Genomic DNA, 13,393 nt, shown 5'->3' with positions numbered 1-13,393 from the left:
ATCCTCTGTAGAAACTCTGAAAGCATCTTCAGACTGATTGCAGGAGCAAACAGGATCTTGTCTTGTTTCCAAGATTCTAGATTCTTTCTCTAGATTTCTGTATTTCACAAGCTTTTCATGTCATGGATGAAGTTTTAATGTTACTAGTATTAAGCATGGTGATGACCATTTTTTTTTGCAAGGTTTTCTGTTGTTTTTTTTTTTTTTTTAATTTAAGGCAATGGGGTTAAGTGACTTGCCCACGGTCACACAGGTAAATAATTAAGTGTCTGAAGCCGGCTTTGAACTCAGGTCCTCTTGACTCCAGGGTTTGGTGCTCTATCCTGTGCCACCTAGCTGCCCTGTGATAACCATTTTTAAAAGTTGTTTTTAAGATTCTTTGTGAATCAATGTTATGCCCAGGTAATTACAACACAACATAATACAATAAACATAGCAGGCACGCCAAATACAAAGAAGTTAAGAAGTCCTTACCCCCAAGGAGCCTACAGTCTAATGGGGGAGAACAACACAGAAAAGAAAGGTGAAAGGAGATTGGGGAGGGCGGTAGGCAAGAGAAGGTGCCCAGGGCTGGGGTCTAACCAGAGTGGATGAGAAGATGGTGCAGTCAGAAATGAGAACTTCTGAGGATCTGAGGCCACTGAGGGTCCTGCCCAGGAGTGAGGGTCAAGTCTTCTTGAGTGTGCTGCTGGTTGGAAATAACTGTTGGCAGTTCCTCTATAGATTTATTTTAGTTCAAATCCCTAAGCTATTTGGTGGTTTTCATTTGTAGCACGAGAATTTGTCATCTGTTAGTTTGTAAGGGAGAGCGAGCTTCTATTGGTAAGTCCATGTACCTCATTATATATTTCTAGGTATCCGGCGTCTGCCATGGTTTGTTGCAGAGCACCCACTATTTCACTGTATAATCCCTAAGGATAACTCTTCTTTAACTTTTAGTAGCTAGGACCTGGTCCTGAAGCAGGAACATCAAGGTAGCCCAGCTTCTCTGAAGGAATCCACACGACTGGGTCATTTGTCTGAGATCATGGAGACGGCCTTTGGAGCCTGTTCTTGGACGGCAGCAATAGCATAAATTCCATCCAGGGATGTTGTTGCTGTTGTTGTTCAGATGTTTTCCTATGTGACCCCACTTGGTATTTCCATGGCAAACACTAGAGTGCTTTGCTATTTCCTTCTTCAGTTCATTTTACAAATGAGAACACTGAGGTCAACGGGATGAAGTGACTTGCCCAGGATCACACAGCTAGGAAGAGTCTGAGGCCACATTTGAACACAGATCTTTCTGACTCCAGGCCTGTTGATCCCTGTTGTCAGCCTTTACTACTGTTTGGAGAAGTGAGTGCTACTTGTTCCAAAAGTATTTCTGTATGTTTTAAGCTAATTATAAAGTGCCCTGAGAAGTACTGATGCCTTGGGGAGATGAATTGTTTCACTAATAACTACAGGGGTCTTTTGACTCTCTTGAGACCCATCACTGTCCATTTTACCATGCCAAAGGTATATTTTAAGACCAATTTTGTTGTAGGTATTTATTGCTTTCTTTCTCCCATTAAGCTTTAGGATGCCTGTTAGTCCCTTATCATATACAAATTTAGATTTTTCCTTGACAGCCTGATGTTCAATTTGTTTTGCCAGAGAAAACCTATTACATTCATTCATTCATTTGATTTAAATTCTAGGTATAATTTCAAAGCATTCATCATCAATTCTTCCTTAGCATATAATAAGATTTTTATATTTATCAATCCCAAAGATTTTGATTTATTTAATGTGCTTTTCAATGGAGTCAAACAACTTGCTGTCACCATCAACATTAAGTGATTAGGATCCCATTTTTTGCATGTGTCTATGACTTGAAAAATTCTAACTTCTCTTAGGAGTAATGAATGCTAGCAGATTTAAGGAGTGAGAACAAGAGCAGGCCTAGACTATCTTCTTAGATGATGTTATATTTTATATTACTCTTCAAATTCTTTATTTAAAGAATAGAATACATTCTTAAAATTATTGTGTTGGTGTTGTGTTTTAAAGAGAAGAAAACTTTCCTTATGGATGTCAAATCATTTCCACCAGTCTTAGAAGGAATCATTTTCTATATTTGTAGCTAAGCTATTAGTGTGGAATTGGATCAATGGCTTTGCAATAGTCTATTAAACTAGTATAAATATTCTATCATTTCTAGATTATTTGTTCAACAATAAGCAAATCAATAATATTGTTACACCTCCGGGCATTTTTAGCACATCCTTTTCACTCCTCAGCCAAAATACTGGCTTCTTGGGTTATAGATTTTTTTTTGAGCAATACAAACTATGAATGCTTCATATAAAGTATATAAAAACATCATTATCCTGAGTTTGAAGAGATTGGCATTATTCTTTTCTAGTAACAAATATGAGATATCTTGTTAAAGTATCGCATCAGGGGGCAGTTAGGTGGCGCAGAGGATAGAGTACCAGCCCTGGAGTCAGGAGGACCTGAGTTCAAAGTCAGCCTCAGACACTTAATAATTACCTGGCTATGTGATATTGGGCAAGTCACATAACCCCACTGCTTTGCAAAAAATAAAAAAATATATATAGTCAAGTTTGCAGCAAAGAGGAAGCTAGTAAGATTTTCTCCTGATAATTCATGTGCCACTGTGTCACATCTGAACTAGTATTATGGAACTTATTCAGACCCATAACTTTCCAGTTTCACAGAGAAGCTTGCTCTTTAGTCACTTCCCTTTGCTTAACTGTTCTGTCATTTATGTATTAATGTTGTATAAGCTTTACTATTTGTTCTAGCATATTTTTATTGTGTTGGATTTATTCCAAGCATTTAAATGATCAGAAATTTTCCATATCCTCTTTCTTTGAAAGTTCTCTCTCCTCTAGTTTCTTTGTTTCTCAAACCTCAAATTACACTGTTTGGTTCATGTTGAATTTATTTCGTTTGTGCAGCTATAATTCCTGGGGTCACCTTACCATTTTGGCCTTTACTTTTCATCTTTTGATTAAGGATATTTAAGAATTTCTGATCTTTGTTTTTCTAATTCCACACAAGGTGTTTCTTTTTTGGCTGCCTTTAGTCAGGCAATAGGATTCAAGTTTCTGACTATGCTTACTAGCTGGACACTGATGAAATATTCCCATATTTTCCCCATAGCTATCTCAAGCTGCTTCTGCCATGGTAGTATTTGATGTCTCTCTTTAGGTATATTAGGGTCTAAAATATCTTTATCTTTCCCCTTATGGTCCTTTGTATGCAATGATCTCAGAATATACTGTTATATATAAGTCTTAAGTATTGTATATAAGTATAAGTCCAGTATTGTGAAATAATTCATTTATGATGGGTATAGCAACCACCAGCTTTTAATGCCATTAAAGTCAAAAGGGTTTTTCACAAATCCATTTAAAGTGTGCCCATTTCCTTTTTGAAATCATTTGAACCACTGGTATTGCCTTTGATCCCCAGTTCTATATTCTGTAACCTTTCTGGAGTTTGTGTCAAATGCAGATTTTATTACCTTCAGCTTTTTCAGATTTTTCCTTCTAATTGTTAGTCATTTTTCAGTCATGTCCAACTATTCATGACCGCATTTTGAAATTTTCTTGACAATGATACTAAACGTGGTTTACCATTTCCTTCTCTGGCTCATTTTACAGATGAGGAAACTGAGGCAAACAGGGTTAAGTGACTTGTCCAGGGTCACACAGCAAGAAAGTGTCTAAGGCAGATTTGTATTCATGAAGATGAGGATGAGTCGTCCTGACTCCTGGTCCGATGATCCTCTAAGGAACCTAGCTGCCCTTTACCTCCTTAGACATAAGGAACTTCTCAGTTTCCACTCATTTCCTCCCATCTGGGCTTAGGAAACAAATTTCTAGTTATGATAGCTTCCCCTTGATCTGCATGCAATGGGTTGTAGAATTTGGAGCTAAGGCTCTAACTGTTCCTAATTCTGTGGGGTCCATCTTTAAGGCCTTCATATCATCCATCCGTTTCATGGGCACTCATGGTTTTCATGTTAATTCACAGCATCTTCACTAAAGCATTTCCTATAGGTGGTATATTAATTTTCTCCTTCATATCTTGCCTTCTTAGGGACCAGAATGAAAAGGAGAAGCTGATTCCCATCCCAGTTCCAAATGGGACCACCTGTTGGACTGTACTCTGCCTTATTTCTTTAGATTCCCAGAAGCTTCAATCCCTCTGGTGGGCATATTAAGCCAATTTCTTCCAATGCAGACAACATTCCAGACTTCCTGACAGGCTTCCATAGCCCCCATACTGGTCTCAGGCTACAGGCTGGCTGCAATTTGCTTATTTTGTGTTTATCTCCTTCCCACCCTCCCCATGCCAAATACAAAAGATGGGTTGGGCTTTGAGACAACTGCACTTGTTACATAGCTAAATTTCTGAGACACAGCTTAACTGGAGGATAGCATGGAATAACTGGATTTTGAAATTCCACCTCTGATCCTATTAATTGTGTAACTGGGGCAGCTCCATGGCCCACTGGCCTTGGAGACAGGAGGACCTGAATTCAAATCCAGTATCAGACAGTTAATAATTGCCTAGCTGTGTGACCTTGGGCAAGTCACTTAACCCCACTGCCTTAAATAATCAAAAAAAATTTTTTAATGATGTAACTATGGAAAAATTACTTAATGTTTCTGAGCCTTAGTTTCCTCAACTGTAAAATGGGGAAGTTAGTAGATTTCTAAGTCCCTGCCAGTATCTTCGAACTCCTCTAGCTGCAATACTACACAATAATCATTCATATCCAAAATGAACTCCTTCATTAATAAAGATAATAACAGCCTACATTCAGTGCTTTAGATTAGACATGACTATCACTCCCATTTGACAGATAAGGAAATCTTGACAAATTTGCTTTGTCAACAATTCTCCAGGGAAGCACCAGTTTTGATTTGAGTTCCTTGAAGGTAGAGGCTTCCTTTCTTTGTCTTTCTATTCCCAAGGCTGAGCCAAGCACCTTAATATTTAGGGCATGAATGGATTTCGAGTTGAATAGAAATTGAGTGATTTCAGTGTGGGAGCCAGAACATGGATCTTTTGTTTCCAGGCCCAGCACTTTTCCCCACTGTGGCAGGAGAGTCAACATAGAGTATTCTGAAGGGGAGTGGGATAAGCCTGTTATTTTTACATGTGTGAAAATCCTACTGTAGCCAATTCTAGTTCCCAATATAAATGGATCAGTGCGTCCCACGTAAAATATGGCTTTGGAGAACTGTCTAAAGCATTGAGAACTTGGCTTACAAGGTCAAACACGTCCCATCAGAGACAAGACTTGACCCGAGTCTTCCTGCTTCAAGGCCAGTCCTCGACAAGAGACAAGAGCGTCTCTCTAGGTTTTGTGAAGAGTTTTCTACATAGATCCTCACCACAGCCCCTGGAAGTGGTTGCTATTATCACTGCCCTTTGACAGATGAATAAGCTGAGGCAGAGAGAGGGGCAGTGACTTGTCAGGTCTTCTTGTCTTGAGCTCTAGTGCTCTATCTACAATGGCTCCCACTGCCAACACCACACACCACTCAAGAGTTCAGATAGGAAAATGGACTATTACATTTCTTTTTTAAAAAATTCTTTTTATTTTATTTTAGGCAATGGGGTTAAATGACTTGCCCAAGGCCACACAGCTAGGTAACTATTAAGTGTATGAGGTTGGATTTGAACTCAGGTCCTCCTGACTCCAGGGTCAGTGCTCGATTCACTGTGCCACCTAGCTGCCCTGACTGTTACATTTCAAAAGATTTGCACAACAAAGGTGAGAACAGTTTCTAAAATTGAGTTATTAATCCTAATAATAATAACTGACATTAACAAAGTGTTCACTCTCTTAATATTTTGATTAGCCAAGATTTTAGCAAACTTCTACCAGAAAAAAGCACTAAATCATTTTCAACATAAAAATTACAACTGTAAAAGGGCCTTTTATAAGAACTAAATATTTCCAATTGAATTCAAAGCACAATAAAACTTCAGTAATAAGTTTGTGCCACTAATGTCCTATGTTTATTAAAATGTTCGGTTAACTTAGGGCCAAGCAAAAAACCACTTTTCTTTCAGGCCCCTGTTCCTGAAGATCATTCTACAGACTTTTAGCACTTTCCTGTAAATATAATTAAGTCTTTCCCTTCTAGCTCTGAAACTGTAGTCTCAAGACTTGGATGGCTGAGGTCAGTCCAGAGACGCAGGATCATGCGCCAAACACCAAAGCTCCCTCAGCACAAAGGGCCAGGAGAATTAAGCAGCAGATCTCTGATTGAAGGGACAATGAATGTCAGAACAAGATTTGACATTTTCTGAAGAAACCCCAGCAGAGGACCTTTGAAGGAAGATGCTATCCACCTCTAGAGAAAGAGCTGATAAGTAGAAGTATGTAGGGTATGTGGGTTTCTCTATATATGCATAGCTAGATAGGTGATGGATGAATGGATAGATGAGAGAGAGAAAGAGAGAGATGGATGATGGATGGATGTGGATATAGATCTGAAATGTTCTGATTCCATATGTGTTTGTTTGGATTTTATTCTTTCTCCCCAAGGTAGAGTACATTTCAACACTTCAACGCACTCGTGACTGCCTCTGTGTGATAATTCCTTCCACAAATTCTGATCTTTGGTTGGGCAATCCATCTGTTGTCCTTGTCAAGGCCTTCCCTCACGTGGTTGGCCCATGCTCTCTTCTCAGCATACCTTTCAGGAATAACTATAGGTCATGAATTGAGATAGTGAGCCATGAAAGCCAATGGAAAGAATTCCACTTAACTGAGTGTTCCAGACAGCTGGGTTCTGGCTCATCAGGGTGTCACTGATTCTAGTTGGTTCAGATACTGCCACAGACACCTACTACCTCAGCTTGCCAGTTGTTTGAAACCTTCCTGGCCTCCCAGGGCAGTCAATGGATCAGGATCCATTATAAATTCTCTCTCTCTCTCTCTCTCTCTCTCTCTCTCTCTCTCTCTCTCTCTCTCTGTGTGTGTGTGTGTGTGTGTCGAAGACACTGCCCCCCACATATGACCCAGGGCTGCTTCACCTCCAGGCTGAACCTCTAGAGTCAATGTTAACTAAACTGACTAATAACACCTTAATGATTAAGATACTCACTCTCCCCAAACCAATGGTTCTGAACTCCTGGATACCATTGTTCAAAACCCTTTCTTCCTTGGCCCTCTAATGACTCCTCCCTTGTTCCCATCCCCCCAGTACCTAAAGTCACCCCACTCCTTCTACTGGGTCTGCTTCATATGCTTGCTTCTATCTGGCACCATTTCTTTCCTCAATCCCTCTTTTCTTTGCTTCCTTCCCACTGACTGGGCTTCTCTGTCTACCTTTTTGGGCACTGCTTTCATTTTTCACACATATACCAGTCGTGGTGGGGACGTTGGAGTACTCCTCCCCCAAATGCCCCTTCAAGGCTCTCCCTCTACTACCATCATTCAGTAACTTCTTCTTTGAGGTTCATTCAATCCATATTAAACCTCCCCCCAATCAGGATTGTGGCAGCTATTTCTGATAATATCACTCACCTGGTCCCTCTTGCTTCTTTCCTCTATGAATTCAGGACCTACCTTCTGGTTTTCCTCTCTTCCCCACATTTATCCTGCTGCTAGAGGACTTGAGTATATGTATTGACACTCCCTCCAACACCCTAATTTCTCACTTCTCATCTTCCTCATTTCCCAGAAGTCCCTCCTGTCCACCCTGCCATGCCAAGCCTCAGTCCTAAATTACTTCTACCACCAACTATCAGTTCCTACACATGGGCTGCTGTATGAAGATTGAGAAAAAAAAAACACAAGACCATGCTAATGCATTCACTACAAATTTACAGTGCAAAATCTCAACTGTTCCCCCACTTTTCACATCCCTAATCAATACACCATAGTCTACTGGGTAGTGCAGTGGATAGAGTGGACAGGGCACTTGGCCCAAATCCAGTGTCAGACACTAGCTGTGTGAGCCTGGACAAATAATTTCACCCTGTTTGCCTCAGTTCCTCATCTGTAACAAAGAAAAAATGAGCTGGAGAAGGAAATGTCAAACCACTCCAAAGAGCTTTTCCAAGTAAAGCCCAAATGGAGTCACAAAGAGCCAGTCTGAAAACTGAAATGACTAAACAATAACAACAATTAATCCACTATCACAGTTATCACATTCCTCCTCCTATCTTCTATTACTCTCCTGCTCCCACTTCTCAACTGAAAAGCCCAACAAATACTTCACTTTAACAAACTGAGGTCATTCACCCTGAGTTCATGCTTCCCCTCACCTCCTTATCTTCATCGGCCCAAAGAGAAGCTGAATTTGGGGAAATGATAACTATTACTGCTATTTAAGATTTACAATTTGTAAGACTTTTCACATAGACAATCTCATTTGAGCCTCCAAACCCCATGTGTTCAGTTTTACCAGTTTTATTATCCTGATTTTACAAAAGAGGAAACGGAGGTTCAGGGAGCTTCAGCATGGTGAGCCAGCAGAGAGCTAGTGTAATCTTCAAAGGTGGTCCTCCAAGACTGGCAAATCTTGACACTTCACCACACTGAATCTGCCTCCTTCCCTACCGTTTCTCAAGTCTCTCTAGGTCCAAAGGGGCTCACTTCCTCCAGTGATTGTCTCATCTTGCTTACCTCTGAAAGTAACTGGCACCTGGGGCCAGGGCTGAAGGCTCAGAAAGGCCAGCAACACCAAGAGCCACCCATGCAGCTGGCATCTCATACCTATTCCTTAAGACTTTTTCGTTGGGCCCTTGAGTAACCCTTTATTTTTGATCCCGGATCTTTGCTAGACTAATTCTTTGGTTTTCGGAAGCAGATCAAATATTTAGCTGTGGTTTTCTATGATAAAATAGAACTTGTCAGATACCAATTGGAAAATACCATAACTCTAAAACCACCAACACCAATAGTGGTGGTCATAGTGACCTGTTGGACTTGTCTTCAACAAGAGAATTCCTGGGAGTTTCTCTAAGAGTCTTTCCTAAATAATCGATCCCCAGTTGGCCCAAGACTGGTAGAAGGCCAGAGATGGGTTCACCATCCAGTATCTTAACAGTAGTAGCCCCAAGGACTCGAATTAGATAGGATATTCCTGACAGCTGCCATTGACCCAGACTTCCAGGTTGGCGGAGTCTTGTAAGACATCATCCCCAGGATCTTGGCACCAAACCAACGAGGCAGTTGTGTTGCCATGCCCATTTGATAGGCTGAAAGTGAGATGGAGAAATTAAAGGACTTGTTCAAAGTCACTCACATAGAGAGTCAAACCTGGGACAGACTTGCTAACTCCAACCCATCCCTTCACTACCACATCTGGCTACTTCCCAAGAGCCCATTGGACATATATGTGTCAATATATTTTTATATTCACACATATATGTCTAATGTATATATATATATACACACACATATGTCATATATATATATATATATATATATATATATATATGCCTGTACATAGATTACCTTGCAGTGCTGTCAAGAGGCACCAATGAAATAAATAATGCAGTAAAACACTATTATTGCTATCATTAAAAGATTTAAAAGGAAAAGAAGAGTTCTCCATTTACAAATAAATATTTGGGTAAAATTAAATTATTAAGTCCAAAGTTAAGAATACAAGCTAATGACTTTCATTCATAAAGGGCAGTATTAAAAAACAAATATACCAGTAAGACCCAATTCTGTAATGAGAATATTGGGAATTAAATAAGAAGATCTAATGCCCACATTGACCTGCCCTCCCCCAAATACTTTCAGGGAGATCTGAATGCTGGGCAAGAGGCTATCTATCACCTTAGCAACTTATTCCCTATCTGATCTGACTTTATACCAGTTTCAATATTCTCAAATACTTTGAAGATATGCAATTCTTACCCATAAAATCCTAATATTCTAAAATTATTTTCAGCAATTTCACTTATTTAGATTATCCAATCTTGTCAGGGCAGTCTTGACAAGAAAAATTGTGTCAGCAATAGATAATGACATGAGAAAAGAAAGACATGTATTTTAAAAAACTTATTTTATTTATTTGTACTCTACTGCTTCCAAATTATCTGGGTGGTAAAAATATATCTGGATTCAAGATTATAATTATGATCCAGGTATGTATTTATAATTTGTAGTTTTATTAACAAATTCAAATGTCATTGTAAAATCTACCTGATATAGAATAATTCTAGCAAAGAATTCAAAGCCTATTTGTTATCTAAACTTGTTTTTGATTGCTTAATGATTCTGCTTATATGAAAAATTAAAATTGATAACAGGTTCCAACCTTTTTGTTTGGACTTCACCATCAGCCTTGTATTGTTGAAAATCTTTGTTAAGAGACTGTAGCTTTTCTTGAAGTGACTTCTCCCGGTCAACACTTCCTTGATAAAATTTCATGTCTGCCTCCATTGCTTTCATCTTCTCCTCCATAAGCTTAAATTCATGGAGGATCAGATAGCTGACTCCACAATATTTACAGACTGTCTCATCCCGTGGCATCTAGAAAATAAAATTTTAAGCTGGTTAAATTCAGAAAAGAAAAATTTAATTCAAGATTTTGATACAAGGAACATTAATTGAATGGGATAAAAACATACAGCAATATAGCCTAGAATTGTCATCATTATTATAGACATTTTCTGCATCTGTCCAAAATTTTAAAAATGGACACAATATTAAAACCTATGGAAAAATTTTCAACTATGAAAATAACTTCAGGTTATTTTCCACTGTGTCTGTAAGATCCATTCTAGAAATATTTTTCATGAAGAAAAAAATGACAATGTAGTAGTAGAATTTTAAAATACATACATATATATATGTTAAAGTTGAGTCTATATTATCACAAGTTTCTTCTTTTTTTTATTTTTTTAGGGTTTTGTTTTTTTGCAAGGCAAACGGGGTTAAGTGGCTTGCCCAAGGCCACACAGCTAGGTAATTACTAAGTGTCTGAGGCCGGATTTGAACCCAGGTACTCCTGACTCCAGGGCCAGTACTTTATCCACTACGCCACCTAGCTGCCCCTCACAAGTTTCTTCTAAACCCTATAAGATATATCATAAATATCTATGTAAGATCAAAGATTCTGAGTCCTCTTGATTCAGAGAATAGAGGACCTCTATCAGAATATTTCCTTTCTTGTGCATTCCTATAACCAAATTCCCTCTTTGATACAAATACTGTCTAGCTACACAGTCAAAATAGAAAAGAAAAAAGAAAAGTGTAGCTAAATATCCCTAATGAACATGAATGCAAAATTTTAAATAAATGTGATCAAATACACTAAAACTATCTATCATTAAGAACACTTTGGAATTTTATCAATCATGCAGGGTTATAATAATAAATCAATAAAAATCATTTGATTATATCATACAATTTTAAATTGTATCTGACAAAATATACCCAATTCTAGTTTTTAAAAAAACCAAAAACACATAGGAAATCTTTTTTTTCTTTTATTTTTTTAGGTTTTTGTAAGGCAAATGGGGTTAAGTGGCTTGCCCAAGGCCACACAGCTAGGTAATTAAGTGTCTGAGACCAGATTTGAACCCAGGTACTCCTGACTCTAAGGCCAGTGCTTTATCCAAGACACCACCTAGCCGCCCCTTACATAGGAAATCTTAAAACAAATGGACCTTTCCTTAAAGTGATAAATGGTATAAATCTAAAACCAAGGTACCATTCTATGTAATAGGGATAAACTAGAATCCTTTCAATAAAAACAAAGTTGTATGTTGTATTATTAACTTCTGTTTGATCTCGTATGAGAAATGCTGGTAATAAGAACAAAGAAAAAAGAAACTCAGGAAATAAGAAATAAACTGATCAATTTTTGCAGATGATAGGATATTATACTTAAAAGAATCCTAAAAAGTTAATCAAAACAACCAGCAAACTTACATGATACAAAATAAATCCATATAAATCATTGCCAATTCTATATTATACCAATAAAACACCACACAGCCAGAGATAGTAAAATTCCATTTAAAGTGCCTGAAAAACACATAAAATACTTGGGAGTCTACCTACCAAGATATATACAAGGATTATAAAAATAAAAGTACAAACCCCTGTTTACAGAAATAAAGACAGGTTTAATTAATTGCAAAAATATGAATCACTCATGGATAGGATGAATAAGCCTAATAAAAATAACAACAGTACCTAAATTAATTTACTTATTCAGTGCTGCACCAATCAAACTACAAAAGGATTGATTACCTTATTTTTTATAGTAAATTAAAGATTTTATTTGAGTTTTATAATTTTTCCCCCAATCTTTCCCCCCAACCCCCAAAGGCAATTTGTCAGTTTTTACATTGTTTTTATGGTATACATGGATTCAAATTGAATGTGATGAAAGAGAAATCATATCCTTAAGGAAGAAACAAAGTATAAGAGATAGCAAGATCAGACAATAAGATATCAAGTTTTTCCCCCCAAATGAAAGGTAAATCTTTGGTCTTTGTTCAAACTCCACAATTCTTTCTTTGGATACAGCTGGTATTCTCCATCACAGACAGCCCCAAATTGTCCCTGATTGTTGCACTGATGGAATGAGTGAGTCCATCAAGGTTGATCATTGCCCCCATGATGCTGTTAGGGTGTACAGTGTTTTTCTGGTTCTACTCATCTTGCTCAGCAAATTGATTACTTTATAAAAAAGGAAAAAAATTACATGAAATTTTAAAAGATCAAGAATCATATGGAAAATTACAAAAATAAATGGGAAACAAAAGGGGCCTAACAGTGTCTGATCTCAAACTATAGATTAATGCAGTAATTCTCTAACCATGTGTTGATTTAAAAAAAAAAAAGATAGCACACACTGGAACAGACTAGTTTCATGACATACAGAAGCAAACCAATCCAGCAGTCCACTATTTGACAAATACGAATCCCCCTCTTCTGGTGGAAGGACTTGCTAGTTGACACAGTCTAGTGGGGTGGGGGGTATGTCACTGCATGTGTGTATCCTCTGATCAGCAATACTCTACTAGGTCTGTATCCCAAAGAGAGGGCAAGAGCTGCCTTTCTGTTTTTTCTACTTGAATTGATAGTCCCAGCATTCGGTGTGAGACTGAGCACCAAATGGAAGCTTCTTTCTTGCTTGCTGACTAGACCTGTCTTGACTTGATGGCTTATCACAGAACCTGAATGAAAAACTCCAGCCAAGTCCGTGCTAAGTCTGGGGCAGCCCTCGGTCTCCAGGTGAGTCACCAAGCATCATCTACAAGTCAAGCACCTCGCTGCAGTCTGGGCCATATCATTATATCACCACCATAAAATGCAGAGAGATGGATTCCTGGGTCTAAAATCTGAGGAAGTGGGGCGGCTAGGTGGCGCAGTGGATAAAGCACCAGCCCTGGAGTC

At 38.3% G+C, this 13,393-nt stretch overlaps 1 protein-coding gene across 6 annotated transcripts in view; it reads right to left on the bottom strand.

The window, feature by feature from the left end:
- The window catches only part of LEKR1 (leucine, glutamate and lysine rich 1), a 175,671-nt gene that overhangs the window by 139,673 nt on the left and 22,605 nt on the right, over nucleotides 1-13,393 (bottom strand). For all 6 annotated transcript variants that reach the window (XM_074190807.1, XM_074190806.1, XM_074190813.1 and 3 more), the window contains one exon: nucleotides 10,299-10,513. In XM_074190807.1, the coding sequence (XP_074046908.1) occupies nucleotides 10,299-10,513 (215 nt within the window). The remainder of the gene's footprint in view (nucleotides 1-10,298; nucleotides 10,514-13,393) is intronic.

This window comes from Macrotis lagotis, chromosome 6, assembly GCF_037893015.1.
Source record: "Macrotis lagotis isolate mMagLag1 chromosome 6, bilby.v1.9.chrom.fasta, whole genome shotgun sequence".
Classification (NCBI taxonomy): Eukaryota; Metazoa; Chordata; class Mammalia; order Peramelemorphia; family Peramelidae; genus Macrotis; species Macrotis lagotis.
This window is presented reverse-complemented; position numbering and strand designations above follow the sequence as displayed.